Source organism: Entelurus aequoreus, linkage group LG21 (genome assembly GCF_033978785.1).
Source record: "Entelurus aequoreus isolate RoL-2023_Sb linkage group LG21, RoL_Eaeq_v1.1, whole genome shotgun sequence".
Lineage (NCBI taxonomy): Eukaryota > Metazoa > Chordata > Actinopteri > Syngnathiformes > Syngnathidae > Entelurus > Entelurus aequoreus.
Genome location: NC_084751.1, coordinates 13,810,987 through 13,837,308, shown reverse-complemented (window position 1 = coordinate 13,837,308; position 26,322 = coordinate 13,810,987). Strand labels below are relative to the sequence as shown.

At 38.2% G+C, this 26,322-nt stretch overlaps 1 protein-coding gene across 3 annotated transcripts in view; it reads left to right on the top strand.

Moving 5' to 3' along the window:
- The window catches only part of LOC133638425 (astrotactin-2-like), a 910,889-nt gene that overhangs the window by 336,416 nt on the left and 548,151 nt on the right, over positions 1–26,322 (top strand). For all 3 annotated transcript variants that reach the window (XM_062031014.1, XM_062031015.1, XM_062031013.1), the window contains exon 4: positions 23,522–23,945. In XM_062031014.1, coding sequence (XP_061886998.1) covers positions 23,522–23,945 — 424 coding nt within the window. The remainder of the gene's footprint in view (positions 1–23,521; positions 23,946–26,322) is intronic.

The following is a 26,322-nucleotide window of genomic DNA, read 5'->3' as shown; positions in this document are numbered from 1 at the left end:
ACGTGATCGGTATTTTATGGACCCCAACGGCTGCGTTAAATCGAACTTTGAGTGTATACCCTTTTTCCTTCAATCCACCATTTATTTAATGGACATTGAACATATTTCAATACATAAATCCATACTGCAGAGGACACTGTTTTTCCGACGGATATTGGAGTCAATGTGGTAGTTTTGATGCCTTTTTGGAGCGTATCACTGCTAGTTTGCACCATAAAATAAATGATAAATGGGTTATACTTGTATAGCGCTTTTCTACCTTCAAGGTACTCAAAGCGCTTTGACAGTATTTCCACATTCACCCATTCACACACACATTCACACACTGATGGCGGGAGCTGCCATGCAAGGTGCTAACCAGCAGCCATCAGGAGCAAGGGTGAAGTGTCTTGCCCAAGGACACAACGGACGTGACTAGGATGATAGAAGGTGGGGATTGAACCCCAGTAACCAGCAACCCTCCGATTGCTGGCCTGGCCACTCTAACCATACCGAAGCAGAATAAGTATAACATCAGCCAGGAATGCTAAAAACAATATACCGTATTTTTCGGACTATAAGTCGCAGCTTTTTTCATAGTTTGGCCGGGGGTGCGACTTATACTCAGGAGCGACTTATGTGTGAAATTATTAACACATTACCGTGAAATATCAAATAATATAATTTAGCTCATTCACGTAAGAGATTAGACGTATAAGATTTCATGGGATTTAGCGATTAGGAGTGACAGATTGTTTGGTAAACGTATAGCATGTTCTATATGTTATAGTTATTTGAATGACTCTTACCATAATATGTTACGTTAACATACCAGGCACGTTCTCAGTTGGTTATTTATGCCTCATATAACGTACACTTATTCAGCCTGTTCACTATTCTTTATTTATTTTAAATTGCCTTTCAAATGTCTATTCTTGGTGTTGGGTTTTATCAAATAAATTTCCCCCAAAAATGCAAAGACTTACATATGTTTTTTTCCCTTCTTTATTATGTATTTTCGGCCGGTGCAACTTATACTCCGGAGCGACTTATACACCGAAAAATACGGTAACTGTGGACATTTATCCATGAAAATATTTAGATACATATTGATAAGCTTCTGTAGGTACCATTGAAGTCCACTACCCAATGCAAAGTACTGTTAGTACATTCAGTTGTGTTGTTATTCATACAATATTTATCATCTAAAAGTTTGTTTATGTTTTTAAAAGGGATGCTCGATGTTATAGTTGTGGGGGGGAAACACCATTTAAATTTATTTTAGTGGGAGACATTGATTGGAGATACACGTGTATTGAGTTAAGAGCCGCGTCACAGAATGACATTGATTGATTGATTGAGAAGTTTATTGACATCTTAAAGAATTGAATCCATGTAATGTTTTAAAAAGGCAACTGGATGGCACAGAAAGCCAAAAGGCTTGTTTCCATTGTGGTCCATTAATGGAAACAAGCCTTTCCATTTCCAAATAAGCTCGTACGTGAAGGTACTACTGCGAATTTAGCTTGAAGGTAGTATAAATAGCATGCTTAAACTCCTTTATTTGACTTTTGTCTCTCTCAGTCTTGGAGAAGCAAATGTATCTTCTACTTATCAGTTATGAAAGCAAAGAAATGGATTGAAGGGTGAACAGGAAATTAGACTGGAAATAAGTTATGAGAAATGTCATTACCGGTACTCACCTCTCTCGCACAGAATGACAGCTAAAATTAAGCACCTCCATTTCCTAACCATTTACAGCAGGGGTCACCAACGCGGTGCCCGCGGGCACCAGGTCGCCCGTAAGGATCAGATGAGTCGCCCGCGGGCCTGTTCTAAAAAAAATAATAAATAAATAACAAAAATAAATAAATAAATAAAATATATATATATTTTTTTTTTTTAAAATTAAATCTACATAGAAAAAACACTAGATACACTTTCAATCAGTGCATAAACCCAAACAACATACCCCATGCACACTCATCCACACCCACTCACACAAAAGGGGTTATTTCTTTCTGCTACCAATATTCTGGTTCCCACAACATAGACAACACATCTGCAAGGGACACAGTCCCTGAAGCACACATGATTGTATAGGCTGCTGGTCCACTAACATTTTCATTAATTACTATTTTTTATGTAATTATTTTCATATTGTTTTACTTTCTTTTTTATCCAAGAAAATGTTTTTTATTTATTTATCTTATTGTATTTTATTTTTTAAAAAAGGGCCTTATCTTCAACAGACCAGGTTGTCAATGAAATTAGATTTGTTTAAAGGGTTTTTTAAACCAGGCCCAGTCCAGATAATGTCCAAGTCGGACTCAGCAACACACACCTTCATTCATGTACACAGAAAAAAATTAGGGAACACAACAGATTGCATATAATTTATAAACAAAATTACATTTTCAAAATAAGCATTTATGTACAGTCCAGATTATGTCCAGGTCACTCAAATTAGGGAACACAACAACAGATATCATATAATCTATAAACATAATTATACTTTCAAAATAAGCCTTTGAGGACTTCTCATCTTTTTTTTAATGTTTTTTGGCATCATTATCGTTTTCAACCATGTAACTTTCTAAAGTTAGAAAATACTGAATACATTTTTTAAAGAAAGTAATACTGAGTGAATATCTGTTTTTGGCCTTAAAGATAAACATTTTACCGAGTACTATAATTAAATTGACTAAATCATGATTGTCAATGAACTCTCCTAAAATAACAGAAACCACATTAAGCTTCATAAACAAACCAATCCTTAAACACATTTTTTCAACTTCCACCCAAAACAAAGACACAATATGACAATACCAAAACAAATGCAGGGTGGATTCAGGCTCCTGACAACAAAATCGGCAATCATCTGACTCTGTCATATTCCATAATTTTAACATTTTCCCTGTGGGTAAGAAGTTATAAATAATTTTAATTTGAAAATAACGATTTTGCACATCGATAGTGGTTTTATAGATTAGTTTGAATATGGCATCCAATGCAACGGGCAGTCAAAAAAGTCCTCCCATTTTCCATTTGTGTTGTATGAGGCAGCCTTCAAAGATTTCTTTATTAAATGAAAATTATATATTTTTCTATTTATTTTAGTTCCTTTTTGACAACTAGAATTTCTTATTAGAGGTTTACAAACTAATAATTTAGTAGTTCCATAATTAATTATTTGTTTCCATCTTTTCCCAATTACTCCAGTTAATTGATAAAATGAAAAGCTTGAGCAAGCATCACCATACATAGCTCTAAATTCATCATACTTCATAATTTTACCATTCTCATTGATAATATCATTGACAAAAATGATTCCTCTTTCAAACATATTTTTCCAAAAGAAAGGCTTTCCATCTATTACAATATTAGAGTTCATCCATATTAGCTGCTGCAAAATATCGTGTCTTTTTTCTGGCACATAAAATTGAAAACACCACTATGAGTGGATTGTTTCCTTTATGAACCCCGCCATGTTTCCCAGCAGACTCTCTGGGAGGGGATCACTTGTAAAAAAGGATACAATTTCTTTTGATACAGTACATGTTTTTTGTCCAACAGGACATTTGTGTACCGCTCAATGTTTAAATACATCTTTGGAACAATTGAAATTTAAAGACAGACACATAGCTTCCAGGTTGAGAAGTTTCAGGCCCCCATATTCATACTCTTTGTACAAAACCTTTCTTTTAATCTTTTCTGGTTTGCCGTTCCAGACAAAATCGAAGACCCTCCGCTCATAAATCTTAAGAAAGTTTTGTGATGGAGCTGGTAATGACAAAAACAAATAAATAAATTGAGGAATAATTAACGAGTTGGCAATAGACATTTTACCATACAAGGTTAGGGATTTCCCTTTCCATAATTGCATAATTTTGTCTAGCTTTCTTAGTCGATTATCATAATTTACTGAGCCTAGATCTTCCAGATTTTCTGGGACAACAACACCAAGTATGTTAACTGGTCCATATGTCCACAAAACAGGCACTTTGCATTCCATTCGAAAGGACGTTCCCTTTAGATTTCCAATCCTTAACATTTTACATTTATCATAATTAAGCTTAAGGCCAGATTGCTGTGAAAATATGTCCAAAAGATAAAGAAGGTTCCGCAAACAATGAGGAAAAATCTTATCTTTGTGAATCAGCCTTTTCTGACATGAACTTCATCAAGAACAAACATAGAACACGCCTCACTGATGCACATCTGCAAGACTCACTCAGAGTTGCAGTGTCAAGTTACACACCAGAGTACAACACACTAGTTAACAGCATGCAATGCCAGGCTTCCCACTAACTGACAAAGAAACAAATGACAGATTTGGTGTCCAGTTCAAAGTGTGACATGATTTAAAAATTTGAGAGTTTACTTTTATATTTTACATGAGTTATTATTTGTACAAACATGGTGCAAAGTAATTCATGATTTGTTAAAAAATGTTAGTGGCTAGCTAGTTAAAATGGGATATTGTGATTTCACAAGACTGTCTTAGAAGTGATCATTTGAAAATGTTCAATTTGAAAAATGTGCACTTAGAGAAAATATAAAAATAAAGTGTTGCATATTGATATTTATCTGTTTCTATATATATTTATTGTGAGAAATCATTAAGATGATCAGTGTTTCCACAAAGATAAATATCATTAATTATTAATAATAACAGAGTTAAAGGTAAATTGAGCAAATTGGCTACTTCTGGCAATTTATTTAAGTGTGTATCAAACTGGTAGCCCTTCGCATTAATCAGTACCCAAGAAGTAGCCCTTGGTTTCAAAAAGGTTGGTGACCCCTGATTTACAGTATATTGCCTGTTGTCTTACTGCTGTAGTTTCATACATATTTAGACTTTGGGTGCAATGGCACATGTATTTGTACTATATTTTTTGGACTGTAAGGCGCACTTAAAAGCCTTTCATTTTCTCAAAAATTGACAGTGTGCCTTAAAAATAAATAAATGCTTTAAAATGTAATACCGGAAATTATCGGTATCTGTTTAAAAAAGTACAATTAAGGACTTTTTAAAACGCCGCTGTACGTAGTCTACGGACGTAGAGAGAATTACAGAGCGCCAATAAACCTTAAAGGCACTGCCTTTGCGTGCCGGCCCAATCACATAATATCTACGGCTTTTCACACACACTAGTGAATGCAAGGCATACTTGGTCAACAGCCATACAGGTCACACTGAGGGTGGCCGTATAAACAACCTTAACACTGTTACAAATGTGCGCCACACTGTGAACCCACACCAAACAAGAATGACAAACACATTTCGGGAGAACATCCGCACCATAACACAACATAAACACAACATAAACACAACAGAACAAATACCCAGAACCCCTTGCAGCACTAACTCATCCAGGACGTTACAATACACAGCCCCTGCTATCCCTTAAAAACCCCGCCCCCCAACCCCGCCCACCTCAACCTCCTCATGTCTCTCAGGGAGAGCATGTGCCAAATTTCAAGCTGCTGTTTTGAGGCATGTTAAAAAAAATAATGCACTTTGTGACTTCAATAATAAATATGGCAGTGCCATCTTGGCATTTTTTTCCATAACTTGAGTTGATTTATTTTGTAAAACCTTGTTACATTGTTTAATGCATCCAGCGGGGCATCACAACAAAATTAGGCATAATAATGTGTTAATTCCACGACTGTATATATCGGTATCGGTTGATATCGGAATCGGTAATTAAGAGTTAGACAATATCGGATATCGGCAAAAAAGCCATTATCGGACATCTCTAATTTTGATTCTTGGGGTGACGATTTGACACAATTCTCGTAATATATTACCGTGTCTGTGCATTATCATACATTTACCTTATGGATAAGTACCGAATCCGGTACTTTTTTTGGCAGGGACCAAATCCCGCCGGGCCCTCAAAATTAATGTCATGTCCAGTTGCAGACTCGGCTAACTTTGGATGTGGCGATAAACGGTATTAATGATAACTGCAGTAAAACTCTTGACGGCTAGTCTTACTGTTTTATGTTAAAATGACATTTCTAAACAGCGATTGATAAACTAACATGATGAAAACAAGAGGTGTTAACGTCTTTCCCCATTAAGAAATTAAATACCCCAAACTTAACTCATATAAACACATTGCTGTTTGCGCAACTAAGATATTCAATTGTGCACATTGAACCTACAAGCTGTGCTGTCATAGCACAGAATGATTGAAATACACTCAGAAGGATACCACACAAAGGTGTTTTTATGGTGCGTTCAGGGACCGCTGAACAGAGTAGCACAACCAAAGACTAGTACGCCTGTCAGAAATAGTGACAGATATTATTTGCAACACACATTTTACACAAACACAAACCAATATTGAAAGCTACAGAGACTTTGCCATTCAGACAGATAAAATAGTAAGACTAAAACACTATCAGTGAGGCATAAGAAAGACAAAACTTGCAAAATAGTGGCTTTTCTAAAAGTGTGTGTACTTATTTTAGTTTATAAAACAAATTAAAGATTGCAGTGTGTCTATAAGTGCTTTTTGAGCACACTCAACAATATTGCGAACATAATAAGGCTAATAATTTTGGTCACATTAACCGTGATATAACATTTTCATATCATTACATTCCAAACGCTAACACTTTTCCATCACTCCAGCAGCACTGAGAGCATCCTTAGCCAAACAGTCTCTAGGTGATGTTGCAAATTTCAATGGCAACAAAGAATTGACTCAGAAATGTGATAACAAATCAATATATGACATTCGGACAATCAGCTCACTTTTAAATGTTGCAATATAAATGAGATTGTATTTTCAAAAACTATTCATATTTACTAACACACAAAAGTACCGGAAATAGGTACCGTTGATTGCCGGTAACGATTCCCAGGTACTTGGAATTGGTGCCATATCGGTTCAGATGGGAGTTGTATCCATCCTACTGTAGGTTGCGGGTTACAAACGCTCCTCTTGGCTGCTGATGTACAACTTATACGCCCAGTGATGGCCTAAAAACATCTTTTTAAAAATAACATTTTCTAACTTTATTATACAGAAATCGTAGAAAAAAATCAATCTAATAAACACAATGGAACGCAATCCTAGTTTTACAAAAAACAATCCAACCATACACATATAGTACTTAATAAATGCAATACTAAAAAAGGAAAAACCCCAAAAATTCAAATCAGCAGTCCAAATATAATACTATTTTTTTTTGGAAAATGTATCCTTATTTATTTATTTATTTATTTATTTTAATTTGAAAATAAAGAAAAACTTGTCTTTTTTTAATTGGTTCTCGAAAATTAAAACTCAATTTAGAATCGAAATAAATAAAAACATATATTTAAATGTGAATCAATTTTTTTTTGGGCCAAACAGCTCAATTTTTGTTTCATCTGACATCACATGGACAAAGATAATACCTTTTGAAGGAAAGTTCTGTGGTCAGATGAAACAAAAATGTTGCTGTTTGGCCACAATACCCAGCAATATGTTTGGACGAGAAAAGGTGAGGCCTTTAATCCCAGGAACACCACACCTACCGTCAAGCATGGTGGTGGTAGTATTATGCTCTGGGCCTGTTTTGCTACCAATGGAACTGGTGCTTTACAGAGACTAAATGGGACAATGAAAAAGGAGGATTACCTCCAAATTCTTCAGGACAACCTGAAATTGTCAGCCCGGAGGTTGGTTCATGGGCGCAGTTGGGTGTTCCAACAGGACAATGACCCCAAACACACGTCAAAAGTGGTAAAGGAATGGCTAAATCAGGCTAGAATAAAGGTTTTAGAATGGCCTGCCCAAAATCCTGACTTAAACGTGTGGACAATGCTGAAGAAACAAGTCCATGTCAGAAAACCAACAAATTAAGCTGAACTGCACCAATTTTGACAAGAGGAGTGGTCAAAAATTCAACCAGAAGCTTGTGGATGGCTACCAAAAGCACCTTATTGCAGTGAAACTGTTATGTATTGCTGAGTGGAGATGACGGCAAAGACACCAGGGGGAAGTATGCTCAATGATTTTATATATATATATATATATATATATATATATATATATATATATATATATATATATATATATATATATATATATATATATATATATATATATATATATATATATATATATATATATAATAATAACAAACAATACTACTAAACAATATAATGGAGTGTGTGACCAAAATACAAGAGTGTGTGGTGTGAGACTATGTGTGCAATTGATTGTCGTGTATTACCGTGATGCTGAGAAGAGCGAGAGGAGGGACAAAGCAGTAGGACAGTCCGTGAACAGGCAAGGGGGTCGAGGGTAGGAGCGAGGCAGTGTAGTCCGTGTCCGAGTAGGGGTCGAGGATTGAGGAAGGCAGTCCAAATCACAAACGCGGAACGACAAGAGATCACAACGGGGAGACTCGGGAATGCATTGTGGGAGAACAAACAAAGACGTCAGACACGGAGGGAAAACACAGAGAGAAACAGAGAGAGAGAGCATAAGGCTTCGGCTTACGGTACACCATTCAGAAACTAAGTTCCCGCCTGGATCCTTGGGTCTACTGGTCCTTTATACAGCTCCCTCTCATCAGGTCCAGGTGCGCTGATTGCTGATCGCCCACAGCCTCGCCGGCATGTGGGCGTGACGCGGGCGTGGACGCGTCCCGAGGCGCTGCAAGCAGAGCGCAAAGATGAGGGCGCATTGGAATGCTCCCTGGCCGTGACAGAAACTTGCCAAGGGACATGTAACCAAATATTAACAATTACTATATGTATACTTTATGGAGGATGCCTGTGCGTGACTTCGTTTTACGTGGGGAGACTGGTGCACAGACAGTCACCACACGATCCTTGACAGATCCGGGTCAGGGTCCAGTGGCATGGAGTCCAAGACGACTGGGGACCCTTTTCTGCTGCAGCCTTCATCCGCCATCCCAGCCGTTGTGACGCTCCATAAGGTTTAGCAATCATCCTCCGCCTGTTCCACCGTTGAGGTCTTGGGTTGTTACTTCCCCATAACTGAGCCCACATGGATGTGTGGGTGCCTTCTTCCGCCATCGCAGCCGTTGTGGTGGTTCTTACATTTACCGTCTTCCGCCTGCTCCGCCGTTGAGGTCTTCACCGTATCCCTGGCTAGGGGGCAGTCAGGTCCTAGGCCAGGGGTGTCCAAACTTTTTCCACTGAGGGCCGCACACGGAAAAATTTAAGCAAGCGTGGGCCATTTTTGATATTTTTAATTTTCAAACCATAACAAAATATATGGATTTTGTTTGTTTTTTACCTTTAGGGCTCCCGGGGACCATAAAGGGTCTTTAAAATGTTAAAAACAAGTCAAATTATTATTTTTTTATTTATATAACGCTTACAGTAAATCTGTACAGTATATCAACTTCAGGTTGATATAAAGTTTAAAAAAACAAAATGGTTTTATGCCTTTTCTGTCAAAGACAACTTAGTTTTTTATAATAAAACTGAAATATGCAGTATTTCCCCAACTGCCCAAAACATTCAGAAAGCAATGTTCGATGTGAAGTAATTAGAGCCTTGAAAAGATCAATAATGCAGGACACCATTGATTTTAATTCATTATTATTTTTTAGTAATCACAGTGAAAAGATAAATAAAATCCCATTAAATATATTTGGGATCCAAAAGGTGCCCCACTCAGAAAGTGATACATTTGTATTAGTTTTTCTTTTTACTTTCAACACTTAAGTTACGAGCTCAACTTCAGATATATCTGTCGATTTTACGTTTGAACTATTATTTTGTTTGTTTTATGCTCTTTTGTCAAATAAAATTTTGTTGTTTTTGTATGGCAACCACACAATATATGCAATATTTTCCACATAAAACATTTTAAAGTGAAATATTTGAAATAATTGGAGCCTTGAATAGGTCAATAATTAATTATAACATTGATTTTTTTTTTTTGAGCAATGGCGAAAAAAGAAAGATAGACAAAAAAAAAAAAAAAAGCCTGCATGGTTGCTTTGTGTCAACATTGCAACTTTTTCTAGTTAGATTTCACCTCATTCCACTTTTTTAAATGTTTTATTTAATTTTTGCAATAGCATTTCCAGAATGTGTGGCGGGCCGGTAAACAATTAGCTGCGGGCCGCAAATGGCCCCCGGGCCACACTTTGGACACCACTGTCCTAGACCTTTGCCAAGGGCCACCTGGGGTAACAGTAGTAAAGGGGTTAACCTCCTAGTTCCCCAAGACCCCTTAGAGCAGACCTGGGCATTCTGCGGCCCGCGGGCCGCATCCGGCCCTTTGTGCGTCCCTGTCCGGCCCGCGTGAGGCCAATTATAAATTACAAAATAAATTTTAAAAAGTATCTATGTCGAGTGTGCAATACAACGGTGCTGCTTTTGTTTTGAAAATCGTTATTTGTATCACTTCCGTGTGGACGTATGCGTGATTGTGAGTGAATGTGAACAACTGCAATTACAAAATAAAGTTGAAAAAACATCTATGTCCTGCGCGCAATACAACTGTGCTGCTTTTATTTTGAAAAGTATTATTTATGGGCGTGTGTCCGTGTGTAACCTGCGAGTGAAGGTGCACATGCAGCGACAAGTGATGCACGGTTTACACCCGAGACGCCAAAAAGAGAAAAGTTGATGAGGAATGCCGTGTTTTCAACAACACATGAACTGCAAAGCAACGTCCCCTCACCTAAGGTGCGTGCCTGCGCAATTGCGCACTGCTCAAGCGTCCGCTGCGCGCAGCAAGTATATGCCGCGCACCAAATCAAATCCCATCTGAATTCTAAACAAAATAAACATATTTATTCTATGGAATTTTGCAATGCAACTTTGAGTGACAGTGACAACAAGCGGCCCTAATGGTGTTCGTCAACACCGTTCAATTGAACACCGTTCAATTATTGTAACGTCTATCGAGATGCTTCGAGGACAGGAATTATATCGATCACTTTATTGAACAAAACTGTTTATATTCGGACATAACCACACCAAAAACATGAGTAAAACAATTCTATCTCGAAAAACTAGTCATTTTCTGCCGTACAAACCAGGCCAAAACCAACTTGTCATCTGTCACCAACACGCATAGCACTAAACCACTGGTGCGTTTAAGGCCACACAAAAAGTCGGACAACTCAAACACCACACAAAGTTACACTATGACTCCTCAGCCATACGTGTGCTTATTTTACTGTCATTTATTATTAATGTTAATTTATATATATATTAGTCATGGAATGCTGTTACACACACTATGTTGAAGTATTACTATTATTATTATTATTATTATTATTTATCTTACGGTATATATCAAAAATAATATTGAGCAAAATTTAATTGAAATATTGTCGATGTGGCCCTCCAGCAGTGCTCGGGTAGCTCATGCGGCCCCTGGTAAAAATTAATTGCCCACCCCTGCCTTAGAGGAGCCTCCACTTCCGGATGCACTTTAACGTCATGCCCAGGATGCGACTTATATACCGGTGCACTCTATAGTCCAGATTATTACGGTATAAATGAATAAATAATAAATGGGTTATACTTGTATAGCGCTTTTCTACCTTCAAGGTACTCAAAGCGCTTTGACAGTATTTCCACATTCACCCATTCACACACACATTCACACACTGATGGCAGGAGATGCCATGCAAGGCGCTAACCAGCAGCCATCAGGAGCAAGGGTGAAGTGTCTTGCCCAAGGACACAACGGACGTGACTAGGATGGTAGAAGGTGGGGATTGAACCCCAGTAACCAGCAACCCTCCGATTGCTGGCACGGCCACTCTACCAACTTCGCCACGCCAAGAACGTATGTTCTTGATTCCTCCACGGATCAAAAGCAAAACTCTGATATTTTTTGCCTGGTCGTTTTTTTGGTGACAGACTGCAGCTTTAAGTTACGGACTGTAACGATAACTGCCTCGTGATTTGGTCACACGTACAACACATAATAAATACAAAGCAGCCCAGTGAAAACAGTGTGTCATTACTGCTCTGAAATACGAGGAACAGAAGGAATCCAATGCAAATATTTTCAGTCTTGCTTTTCGGTGTCTCTTCATTGTCATGCTGCTGCTCTATCGAACCTTCCATAATCATATAGTGGGGAGGGGAATGCATATGGAAGTTAGGGGAGTTAGCGATGCGGCAGCTTTGAAGAAGCCGCCGTCCTCCAGAAGATTAATGAACATACTTCTTCGGGCCGCCTTCCTTCTCGGCGTAGCGTGATTTATGGACGTCCAGTGACTTGGGAGTAGGGCGGTGTTTGTTTTTCCATATAAAATTGAATTTTAAATGTTGTGACGAATGACCCCCAGGTGTTATTTATGACTCATTTGTGTGTGTGAGAGTGAGGGAAAAACCCCTCGTCGGCGGTTTTGTGCGCACATGCTGATTTAACACATTACAAATATATGTCACGGCAGTATGTCAGCAATGGAGTAGGACCTGTTGTACTAACATGCAGTAGTCATGTGGACATTAGTAGGACATCTCTTGAAGCACTCTTGTAAAACACTATCGTGGTGCCCCGCAGTGGTGGTGCTCACATTGTTTCGGAAGGCATTCGAGCGTCAGATACAGAATCATTAGAAAAATGGCCGACACTAAGTTGTTTTGCTTTGATGGTGGCCCATGTTTTTCAGCCAATCCTGCTCAACTTTCAGAGGCCACCCAATTTCATAGTGACTCAGTCAAATATCCTATAGTTACACTGGGTGTTTTGTAGTGTGCGGGAAACATCCATCCCTCCATCCATTTTTTACCGCTTGTCCCTTTCGGGGTACAATTGTTTATTTTTTTCAGAAAAAAATATTGATATTACATTTTATATTAAAAATTTTGAGTATCATTAAATGATTAAATGTTTGCTCATGACTGTATTCTATTATATATATTTTTTTTTTTAAATTTTGATTGAGAGGCAAGTACGTGCATGCAGCAAAAATTAAATATGGTAACACTTAAGTATGGGGAACACATATTCAACATTAATTAGTTGCTTATTAACATGCAAATTAGTAACATATTGGCTCTTAATTAGTCATTATAAAGTACTTATTAATGCCTTATTCTGCATGGCCTTATTATACAACCAGTAAGCCATTAACAAGAGTTAACTAACCCTAACCCTAACCCTTATTGCTTATTAGTACATTAGTAACATACATATTTTTTTTACTCACACAAATCTAAATACAAAAACAAATCTAAGGACAGACACAAATTAGAACATGAACAGACATATTGTTTTGTTTACACGCACACATCTAAACACAAACACACGGACTAAAATATGGACATACATGTTTTTTTGTATACTCACACAAATCTAAACACAAACACACAAATTGGAATAAATACATACATGTTTTTTTAATCTCACAAATATAATCACAAAAACAAATCTAATGACAGACACAAATTAGAACACAGACATACATATTGTTTTGTTAACACACACAAACCTAAACACAAACACACAAACTAGAATACGGACAGACATACACTACCGTTCAAAAGTTTGGGGTCGCATTGAAATGTCCTTATTTTTGAAGGAAAAGCACTGTACTTTTCAATGAAGATAACTTTAAATTAGTCTTAACTTTAAAGAAATACACTCTATACATTGCTAATGTGGTAAATGACTATTCTAGCTGCAAATGTCTGGTTTTTGGTGCAATATCTACATAGGTGTATAGAGGCCCATTTCCAGCAACTATCACTCCAGTGTTCTAATGGTACAATGTGTTTGCTCATTGGCTCAGAAGGCTAATTGATGATTAGAAAACCCTTGTGCAATCATGTTCACACATCTGAAAACAGTTTAGCTTGTTACAGAAGCTACAAAACTGACCTTCCTTTGAGCAGATTGAGTTTCTGGAGCATCACATTTGTGGGGTCAATTAAACGCTCAAAATGGCCAGAAAAAGAGAACTTTCATCTGAAACTCGACAGTCTATTCTTGTTCTTAGAAATGAAGGCTATTCCACAAAATTGTTTGGGTGACCCCAAACTTTTGAACAGTAGTGTATTTTTTAGGGCTTCAACAACTAATCGATTAAATCGATCAAAATCGGTATTAGCTAATAGTTGGCAATTAATTTAGTCATCGATTTGTTGGATCTATACTATGCGCATGCGCAGAGGCAATTTTTATTTTTATATTTTTTTAAAAATTGTATTTAATTTTTTTTTTTTTTTCTATAAACCTTTATTTATAAACTGCAACATGTACGAACAGCTGAGAAACAATAATCAAAATAAGTATGGTGCCAGTAAGTTGTTTTTTTTCAATATAATACTGGAAAGGATAGAAATTTTGTTTGTCTCTTTTATCCAAATATTAATCAAATAATCAAAGTAATAATCGACAGATTCATCGATTAATCGTTAGTTGGAGCCCTAATATTTTTTGTTCACTCACGAAAATCTTAACACAACAAACAAATTGAATGACAGACACAAATTACAACACAGGCAGACATATTGTTTTCTTTACACACACACATCTAAACACAAACTAGAATACGAACTTACATGTTTTTGTTTGCACACACATCTAAACACAAACACACAAATTGTAATACATACATACATGTTTTTTTACTTACACAAAGCTAAACACAAAAACACATCAAATGACAGACACACATTAGAACATGGACAGACATATTGTTTTGTTTACACACACACACATCTAAACACAAACACACAAACTGCAATACAAAAACACACATTTTTGTTTACTCACACAAATCTTAACACAAACACACAGACTAAAATATGGACATACGTGTTTTTTTGTATAATCACACAAATCTAAACACAAACACACAAATTGGAATACATACATACATGTTGTTTTACTCACACAAATATAATCACAAAAACAAATCTAATGACAGACACAAATTAGAACACAGACAGACATATTGTTGTGTTAACACACACAAACCTAAACACAAACACAGAACACAGACAGACATATTGTTGTGTTAACACACACAAACCTAAACACAAACACACAAACTAGAATACAGACATACACATTTTTTGTTTACTCATGCAAATCTTAACACAACAAACAATCTCGAATGACAGACACACACTACAACACAGGCAGCCATATTGTTTTGTTTACACACACATCTAAACACAAACACACAAACTAGGATACAAACCTACATGTTTTTGTTTGCACACACATCTAAACACAAACACACACATTGGAATACATGCATACATGTTTTTTTTACTCACACAAAGCTAAACACAAAAACAAATGAAATGACAGACACACATTAGAACATGGACAGACATATTGTTTTGTTTACACACACACACATCTAAACACAAACACACAAACTAGAATACAAACACACACATTTTTTTTTATTCACAAAAATCTTAACACAAACACATAAATAAAAACAAATTAAAACATGGACCAACAAAGTTTGTGTTTACACACACAAATCTAAACACTGACACACAAATGAGAACATGCACGGAGATATATCTGTTTCTACACAAATTAGAACACGGACAGAAAAATGTTTGTTTACACACACAAAAATTTAAACATAGTCACAAATCTAAACAGACACAACAATTACAAAACTGACATATATTTGTGTTTACAAACTGACACATATCTTAACATAGACACACCAATTAGAACACATCCACACACATATTTGAACACAGACACACATATTAGAACACAGACATGCAGATCTCTTCACACACACACATACTGGTTATCATTTATAATGGGGACCAAGTTTTTGATCATCACTTGTGGGGACCACCCTTTCTACAGGTTGTGGAGGCATAAAAATAATTAGGTAAAATGGCCACTGCCCCGTTAGCTCATACACGTCTTTAAATCTCTGGATTGATGAAGTAATGTGCCGATCTTTCTTACTGGGGACCCTGGGGGGGAAATAGTTGATATGTTTCATGGGGACCAAATTAAAATAATGTTGCATAATTCACACAAATTTGTACGAGGACCATTTAAAAAAAAAAAAAGTTCAAATTAAATATGACATGACCCTCAGAATACAGCACTACAGCTGTCCTCTTATAGCAGCGTTTCTCAAAGTGTGGGGCGCGCCCCACTGGTGGGTAATAGAGACATGACAGGTGGGGCGCGAGGAACGGGAGGAAATTTCACTTTAATTTTTTTTATTATTTTTATTATTATATTCTTAGATTTTTTTTTTTACTATGCTTTCATTTTCTATGCACACTGTAAATTACTTTGTGATTCTGTCTGTGAAATCCGCTATATAAATAAATGTAAATTACTTATTTTTCCTGTAGGCTTTACATTTCTAGGTAGGAGCGAAAGTTTGACAGACATAGCAACAGTAACTAATGGGGGCGGGGCTAAGCGGAAGCTTTGTGAATGGCGAGTCACTGTGTGAGGATTTGCTGTTTTGCAAATACATAAAAAATAGAGCCACTGCTGATGAGCTGTTCAAGATAATGGGCAGTTTCCTCAAAGAACACGACATTAAATGGGAAAACTGTGTGGGCTTTTGCTCTGATGGCGCACAGAACATGGCAAAGTCAAGAAACGGGCTGCAGGCTCTAATAAAGAGGGTTGCGCCAAATGCGCATTGGACACACTGTGTCATTCACCGGGAAGCACTCGCGTCAAGGCAGCTCAGCCCCGAACTCAATGAGGTTTTAACAGTGGCAGTGTCAAGCCTGCAACCCCGATTTGAAAAGCTGTGCAGTGCAAAACAGACTCATTGCAGCCACTAATGCTGGAGTATTGTAAAACTCATGTTCACTTTCCCTGTCTTGCCAAATGCATATAGCGCCTCCTTTTTTTTTTTGCAAAGATTGCAAAGTGGCACTTTTATTTGTATTTATTATTGAAATTGATGCAAGTTATTTGATTTATTATTGAACTTGATGCAAGTTAAAACACTTTTTTTGATTTATTATTGAACTTGATGCAAGTTATAACACTTTTATTTTAGTTATTATTGAACTTGATGCAAGTTATTTGATTTATTATTGAACTTGATGCAAGTTATAACACTTTTATTTGATTTATTATTGAACTTGATGCAAGTTATAACACTTGTTTTGATTTATTATTGAACTTGATGCAAGTTATAACACTTTTTTTTATTTATTATTAAACTTGATGCAAGTTATAACACTTTTGTGTTATTTATTATTGAACTTGATGCAAGTTATTTTATTTGATATTGAACTTGATGCAAGTTATACCACAGCTGCACAGTTATTTTATTTATTATTGAACTTGATGTTATTTTATGTTATTGAGTTTGAATGTATACAACTTGATGTTACTTGATGTTCAATAAATTTGAAAATGTTAAGCTTGGCATTAGCGTTCTATTGGGGCGATGGGGGCAGGTGGGGCTTGAAAACTCCCCCTTGTCCAAAGTGGGGGATGACAAAAAAAGTTTGAGAACCACTGTCTCATAGGAAGTTTCACCACTTTTAAATGTTAAAGCAAATCCTGCATCTTCTGTGACATTACTGAAAACTGCTATTTAGCAGTAATGAAGTTGTCTGCAACTCCAACTTCCATATATAGAAGGATGGAAAATTCTGAATGTGAATCATACTTTAAGGTAATAATGTTTTATAATCATGATGTATGAAAATGTCATCCTAAGCAACACTAAACCAGATTTTGTTTTTGGAAAAATATAGTAGTTTTATCTAAGGATGGATACCATACATAATCACAGTACTATTAATGCCAGGATAACAAATGTTTCACTTTTCAAGAAAATTAATTTTCTCTTTTACCAATATTTGAAACACGTAAACAAAGTAACCCAAATTTCCCTGTTGTGGGATCTTTAAAGGATTATTTTATCTTACCTTAAAGGCCTACTGAAATGAAATGTTCTTATTTAAACGGGGATAGCAGGTCCATTCTATGTGTCATACTTGATCATTTCGCGATATTGCCATATTTTTGCTGAAAGGATTTAGTAGAGAACATCGACGATAAAGTTCGCAACTTTTGGTCGCTGACAAAAAAGCCTTGCCTGTACCGGAAGTAGCGTGACGTCACAGGTTGAAGAGCTCCTCACATCTACACATTGTTTACACCAGCAGCGAGAGCGATTCGGACCAAGAAAGCGACGATTACCCCATTAATTTGAGCGAAGATGAAAGATTTGTGGATGAGGAAAGTGAGAGTGAAGGACTAGAGTGCAGTGCAGGACGCCAGGGTGTATCTTTTTTCGCTCTGACCATAACTTAGGTACAAGGGCTCGCTCATTGGATTCCACACTTTCTCCTTTTTCTATGGTGGATCACAGATTTATATTTTAAACCACCTCGGATACTATATCCTCTTGAAAATGAGAGTCGACAACGCGAAATGGACATTCACAGTGACTTTTATCTCCACGACAATACATCGGTGAAGCACTTTGGCTTCGGAGCTAACGTGATAGCATCGTGCTTAACTGCGGATAGAAACAGAAGAAACATGCCCCTGACTGGAAGGATAGACAGAAGATCAACAATACTATTATTACTTCTACTATCAGGAGACACCGAACCAAACCCTGGACCTGTAACCACACGGTTAATGCTGTCCAGCCTGGCGAAGCCTAGCAATGCTGTTGCTAACGACGCCATTGAAGCTAACTTAGCTACGGGACCTCGACAGAGCTGTGCTAAAAACATTAGCTCTCCACCTATGCCAGCCCTCATCTGCTCATCACGACCCGTGCTCACCTGCGTTCCAGCGATCGACGGCGCGAGGAATTACTTCACCCGATCATTGGTGTAGTCGGCGGCTAGCGTCGGATAGCGCGTCTGCTATCTGACTCAAAGTCCTCCTGGTTGTGTTGCTGTAGCCAGCCGCTAATACACCGATCCCACCTACAACTTTCTTCTTTGCTTTTTACATTGTCCATTAAACAAATTGCAAATGATTCACCAACACAGATGTCCAGAATACTGTGGAATTTTTCGATGAAAACAGACCCTGTTTGTATTGGGACAAAACCAATACTTCCGTTCAATCCGTGACGTCACGCGCAAACGTCATCATACCGAGACGTGTTCAGCCGGATATTTCCCGGGAAATTAAAAATTGCACTTTATAAGTTACTGGCATGTGTTGCAATGTTAAGATTTCATCATTGATATATAAACTATCAGACTGCGTGGTCGGTACTAGTGGGTTTCAGTAGGCCTTTAAACCACATCTTTAGAGTGGATCTGACTATCATTTAAAAAGGGGACCTGTTTTTTTTGTCCCCATACCGTCAGAGGTCCCCTAAAGGTGACTGTGTAAACAGAGCAATGTCCCCATTAAGTAAGCATTGCCAGAACACACACACACACACACACACACACACACACACACACACACACACACACACACACACACACACACACACACATATATAGATACACATTTACAAATTGTTTTGCTACAATAACACTGCCATCTCACAGTGACAAATGTATATCATCATAATGTAGTAATTATCTCACCTGAAATATCCTCGGAGGTTTTCCACTGTCGAGTAGAACGAATCCAGATAAAAGATGACCGCCATCTTTTCTCATCCCTCTAGTCAAAGAACAAGTCATGCCTTCCCTTTCTTTCTGCTCCTCTGTAAGAGCGTATGGATTTCCTTTATCGTCCAGCCTGGTGCATGAATGGCACGCTGTTGTTGATGTTTTTGTGATGGTGAGATATCGAATGAACCGTGGAGAAATGCGATGCTCCACATGAATTTCCTGGACTCAGAAATTGGCAGAAAGAGAGAGAAAAAAAAAAAGAAAAGAAAAAAAAGTAAAATAAGCGAGGAAATTGCTAGACATTGATCGTGTGTGACTAACTTTAGGAGCCTTTGCATGAGACATTAATATCAGACGCACCTGCACTACAAAGCTAAGAGAAAATGCAGCACATTTCTCATGTGTGGATCTTCTCTCATTATTTTCAGGTTGAGCTGGTAAAAAAAAATTGCTGATTGAACTAAGTAGCTTTTTTTTCTGTAGCATATAAATAATGTTTAGACATGGAAGTTCTTAACTGGTTTGGATCTGGGACTCATCATCACCATTTATGAACATGGTATGACCCAACCTGGTCATGAACACACACCGAGTGACATATTTAAATTTCAAAATATTACTGATTCACTCTCTAATCGAAAGATGAACTGCACTGCACAAACTTCCTTAGCCTTTGATTGGTCTATTTGTCTTGATTGAACTCCTGAAATCAAATAACTTTTATTTTCTTAAGTTGCATGAGTGAGAACGGCTCAGGAAACGACGACTAGCACCTGCTAAACAGTTCCATGGATGGATGGATAGAATCATTACAAATAAAAATAAAAAAATATTTTATTTTGATTTCATTTGTTCATTTTTTTTTTTCAATCCGTCCTGTCCAGCCACTCAGGCAATCATCAATCAGGCAATCAATCATATTGTTGATATAGATGCCCATATTGTCTGCACATATTTACTTTAGAAAATATTTTTTGTATTTGTATTTGACTTTATTAAATGTTTGGGAATCAGGAACCAGTTTTATTTTAAGTAATATATAAATTGATCGGAGCTGTCTATTTTATGAAGGAATGTCGTTAATCATAGAACTGGCATCCAATGGTATTAAAAAAGTATTGATTTTGAATCAAATCGTTACCCCCAATAATTGAATCGAATCGCGCGGTGCCCTAAGTTTCACAGCCCTATTAGCTATGACTAAAAGTAAACATGCTTTTTACTGTACGTTTTTTGTAGCTGCGCTGTAGCTCGCTTAAAGGCCTACTGAAATGATTTTTTTTATTTAAATGGGAATAGCAGGTCCATTCTATGTGTCATACTTGATCATTTCGCGATATTGCCATATTTTTGCTGAAAGGATTTAGTAGAGAAAATCGACGATAAAGTTCGCAACTTTTGCTCGCTGATAAAAAAAGCCTTGCCTGTACCGGAAGTAGCGTGACGTGACAGGAGGTAATATTCCTCACAATTTTCCTTTGTTTACAATGGAGAGAGAGAGATTCGGAGCGACAAAGCGACGATTACCCCATTAATTTGAGCGAGGATGAAAGATTTGTGGATGAGGAACGTTAGAGTGAAGAACTAGAGGCAGTGCAGGACGTATCTTTTTTCGCTCTGACCGTAACTTAGTTACAAGCTGGCTCATTGGATTCCACACTCTCTCCTTTTTCTATTGTGGATCACGGATTTGTATTTTAAACCACCTCGGATACTATATCCTCTTGAAAATGAGAGTCGAGAACGCGAAATGGACATTCACAGTGACTTTTATCTCCACGACAATACATCGGTGACACACTTAGCTACTGAGCTAACGTGATAGCATCGTTCTCAAATGCAGATAGAAACAAAATACATAAATCCCTGACTGGAAGGATAGACAGAAGATCAACAATACTATTAAACCATGTACATGTAACTACACGGTTAATAATTCTCAGCCTGGTAAAGCTTAACAATGCTGTTGCTAACGACGCTAAGGCTAACTTAGCAACTTAGCAACCGGACCTCACAGAGCTATGATAAAAACATTAGCGCTCCACCTACGCCAGCCAACCCTCATCTGCTCATCAACACCTGCGTTCCAGCGATCGACGGCGCGACAAAGGACTTCATCCGTGGCTAGCATCGGCTAGGCGTCTGCTATCCAAGTAAGTAGTCCTTGTTGTGTTGCTACAGCCAGCCGCTAATACACCGATCCCACCTACAACGTTCTTCTTTGCAGCCTCCATTGTTCATTAAACAAATTGCAAAAGATTCACCAACACAGATGTCCATAATACTGTGGAATTATGAAATGAAAACAGAGCTTGTTGTATAGGATTCTCCGGGCTCCGAATACTTCCCTTGCCCTCGTGACGTCACACGCATACGTCAGCATAATAAAACGTTTTTAACCGGAAGTGTGGCGGGAAATTTAAAATTGCACTTTATAAGTTAACGATATTGGCATGTGTTGCAATGTTAAGATTTCATCATTGATATATAAACTATCAGACTGAGTGGTCGGTAGTAGTGGGTTTCAGTAGGCCTTTAAGCAAACACTTAACAGTAATTTTGTAACAAATGCTACGGGTGAAACAGAATAAAACATGCTTTGATTCAAACTCACCAGTCTGAATATGCCGCGAGCACACCGACATCTACCAGGTGATGACGTTAAAAGGGATGTTTGTCGTTTTTGTACGGATGATATACTCCAGGCATTCTCCACCTGTTTCTTTGCTTACGAACCGAGCTCGTTAGCTATGCATTCGTGCTGGGAATGAGGCAAATCTCATTAAATCTTCTTAATTTTCCTGAAGCGATCATGACAGCCGTTGTGGCAAATATGGATACTTGTTGTAGAAAAAACCCCACAACTTTAGGGCAGAGGCATGCGTTCAACCCAATGTAAACATTGTGTTTCCACTTCCAGGCCATTAAAAAAAATAGAAAAATACAGTTAAAAAGGGATTATTCGTTGCAGTTTACCTGACACATGAAACGTAACGATTTGCATGGGTGAAGTGAAGTGAATGATTATTTATATAGCGCTTTTCTCTAGTGACTCAAAGCGCTTTTACATAGTGAAACCCAATATCTAAGTTACATTTAAACCAGTGTGGGTGGCACCGGGAGCAGGTGGGTAAAGTGTCTTGCCCAAGGACACAACGGCAGTGACTAGGATGGCGGAAGCGGGGATCGAACCTGGAACCCTCAAGTTGCTGGCACGGCTGCTCTACCTACCGAGCTATACCGCCCTAAGGGTGCACTATACACTTTAAATGTAAATCTTAAAATCGTAAAGTTGGAACGGATTAACCAAAGAAATCAAACAAAGCACCAATATAGTTCAGTTTAAGAGACTGTTCAAACTACAAGTGTTCACAAAGTACGCAGAACAAGAATTATGATGAACATCTTGAACCCTTTTTTTTTTCCTCCTTTTTTTATTTATTATTATTATTATTATTATTATTATTATTATTATTATTATTATTATTATTATTTATTATTTATTTATTTAATATTTTTTTGCTTACTGGTATATTATTTATGTATTCACTGTTCTGTTACAGAGAACACCGAAATTGGATACAATTGCTATGGTATGAACAGGGGTCGGATTAGATAAGCTCTGCTTCTTCCTACTCCTTTTCGGACGTGCTGTAATGAAACAACTGGAATTGCGTGATGCATTACATTGTATCGTATGCATGTTCGAAATAAACTGAAACTGAACTGAACATGTGTTTTGTGGCAATTCCAACTTTGAACACAGGGTCCACATAGTGGCGCTTTCCATCATTTTCAGCAGACAGCATTGCAAAATGATTACCTCCCCTCTTCCTCTCATGCGAGATCCACCATGTAACTCCCTTCCCTACTGTACACTATTCTTCGGAAATATTTGTCTTTTTTTTGCTATGATGAATGAAATATTAATATAATTCATCTTTGTAAAAAAAAGTAATACCCAGCGCAGTTTAATGCTGATATTGGTATTGCTGTATCTTCCCCCAGGGAGGCCTCATCGCCCTGCTCCTTCTCATTCTCCTCTTCACCCTCGTCCTCTACACCCGCCACCGATGGTGCAAGCGCCGGCGCATCCCCCAGAAGAGCGCCAGCACGGAGGCCACCCACGAGATCCACTACATCCCCTCGGTCCTGCTCGGGCCCCAGGGGCGGGACAGCTACCGGGGCTCGCGGGGAACTCACCAGCACAGCGGCTCCGTTATCGGCGTGCCCATACGGGAGACGCCCATCCTCGACGACTACGACTGCGACGACGACGACCCGGTGGGACGCTCGTTGAACTCCACCCCCAACCAGCTGCACAGCAAACTGAGCGACGGGAAGATCCAGGAGGATTACGGGGTCGGGATGGGCTACGGAGGACACGCCGACATCAAGCAGGAGGAGTTGATGCACAATCTGGACAAACGAGGTAAGTCCTCTGGTTAGTAAAATAGAGCTGTGTGCTATTTTAAATAGCAAACACATAAGATGATGTTGCTCAGCGGTGGTTGTCCTCGCTTTGCGGGCTCGATTTTGAAAATTGGCGGTGAGGTGGATTGCCAGCTCCCAGATGGCCCAGCCTGGATGTCTGACTTTGGCTTCGGTCAAGACCACCCACGCACTCGTTAGCAGCATGTGCAGTCCTACTCACATTTTGTCAAATGTTTTGCCTTGAAGGCTAACATAGACAATAACAACATTACATTTCATCAGGGTTTTATGCTGCCGATTCCAAGGCCAATCATCCATGAGGGATATCGGTCGATACTTATACCAATCACATGTATTATATACCATATTTTCCGGACTATAAGGAACACTTAAAATCCTTTTTTTCCCCCTCAAAACTTGACAGTGCGCCTTGTAACCCGGTGCGCCTAATGTAAGGAACAAGTTTGGTTGAACTTACCAACCTCAAAGCTATTTTATTTGGTACATGGTGTAATGATAAGTGTGACCAGTAGATGGCAGTCAAACATAAGAGATATGTGTAGGCTGCACTATGATGGCAATACGATTTAAGTAAACAACACCAACATTTTATATGTTCCATTGAAAATGCTCATTTCAACAAAAATCTATCAAAATGTTTTAGTACGACTTTGGTAAGCTATGAAGCCACACCGCTTGATGTGCTTCAACATACGAGTATTATTATGGTGTGTGTATAAGGTAAGACATACTATCTGGCGTTTTGTTTCGCAATATTATGCAAAAGCACATTTTCTTACCTTCTGGTAAGAAGGTACCTGCTGATCTGTATTTGGGATCTGCATAAACCCTGAAAAATGGTGCGAGTCCGCCTTTGTAGTCCGTACCGACACCGTAGTCGATAAGCTTCTTATTTTTCTCTTTCTTCTTGTTATGGGACATTCATCCTCCGCTGTTGCCATTTCTAATACAAAGTAGTGTAAAGTTCTTACTTATATCTGTCAGTAAACTCGCCATGAAAGCGCTAAAACATACCGGTGTAGTGAGTTTACATTATTCACCCAAGGAACTTTAGTTATTAGAGAGTTCTGGTCGGGACACATTTTCGGTGTTGTTGTTGTTTCCGGATGAGGAGATGCTGCTCCGTTATGGATTTAAGTAAAGTCTGAATGTCATTAAAACAGTTAGCTCCATCTTTTGACACTTCTTCCACTCCCGTCCTTGCACGCTACACCGTTACAACAAAGATGACGGGGAGAAGACGCTGCCGAAGGTGAGCCACGTAAATAAGACCGCCCACAAAACGGCGCATCCGGAAGCGACTGTCAGAATGTGGCTTGAAGATGATCTGTAAAACATAATCTATGCAACATTTTGACCAAAGAACCACCATTACATGTTATGTAGACCACAAGGAAGTGTTAAAAATTCAAAAATAAAAATAATATGACTCCTTCGATGCGCCCTATAATCCGGTGCGCCTAATATATGAAAAAAGATCGAAAATAGACCATTCATCGGCAGTGCGCCTTATAATCAGGTGTGCCCTATGGTCCGGAAAATACGGTACTATCCACTACTAATTTAAATCCTTTGTTTTATTTTCTTCCCTCAAAGTCCTCCTGAGTCCAGGAAATTATCCCCTGAGTTTGTAAATATTAGCAATAGGGATGATACTCGAAACCGGTTTTCCCGGTTGTTCGATAAGAAAAGAACCGAGTCCTCGGACTCGTATTCCTTTTTGAGAACCGGTTCCCGTTATCGAAACCACTATTGTAAAGAAAAAGAGTTGCTTCTTTATTCGAATCCCTGGGACCAATCCCGTCCCGACCAGAAATGCCCCGTGAGAAATCACAAGAAATTACGTCACGTAGCTCAGTCATTAGGCGCAGATAGCGAAAGCAGGGGCCGGAAAAAGTGCTCCAAGGTGTAATGAAGTTCAAAACAAAAGGTATAATCCAATGAATAACTTTACTGAGAGATTTGAGCAGGGTACAAACACATGACGAACACTTTTACGACCAACCGGAAACATAGCAACCAAGCTAGCAACGCACCTCCTTTACGGCAGCTGTCACAACGTTCTTAAAGCAACTGCAGCATATACATATATATACAACATATCTCCCTTTTTTAACTTTTGTTTCTCTTTCCTTGTAAACAAAACAAAATCACACTGTATATGTGTTGTCTGTCTAATTATAAATAATGCAGACGAGGCGTGTTGGCTGAGTTCTTGACGTTTACTTTCACAACGTGCTCATAACCTCATTCTTAGCTGCCGGGTGGCGACATGCAACAACACTTTCCGGGGCTACCGCGCATGCTTGTCACTCCCATTGCATGCTGGGTAGTGTAGTTGTTATATTCCCTAG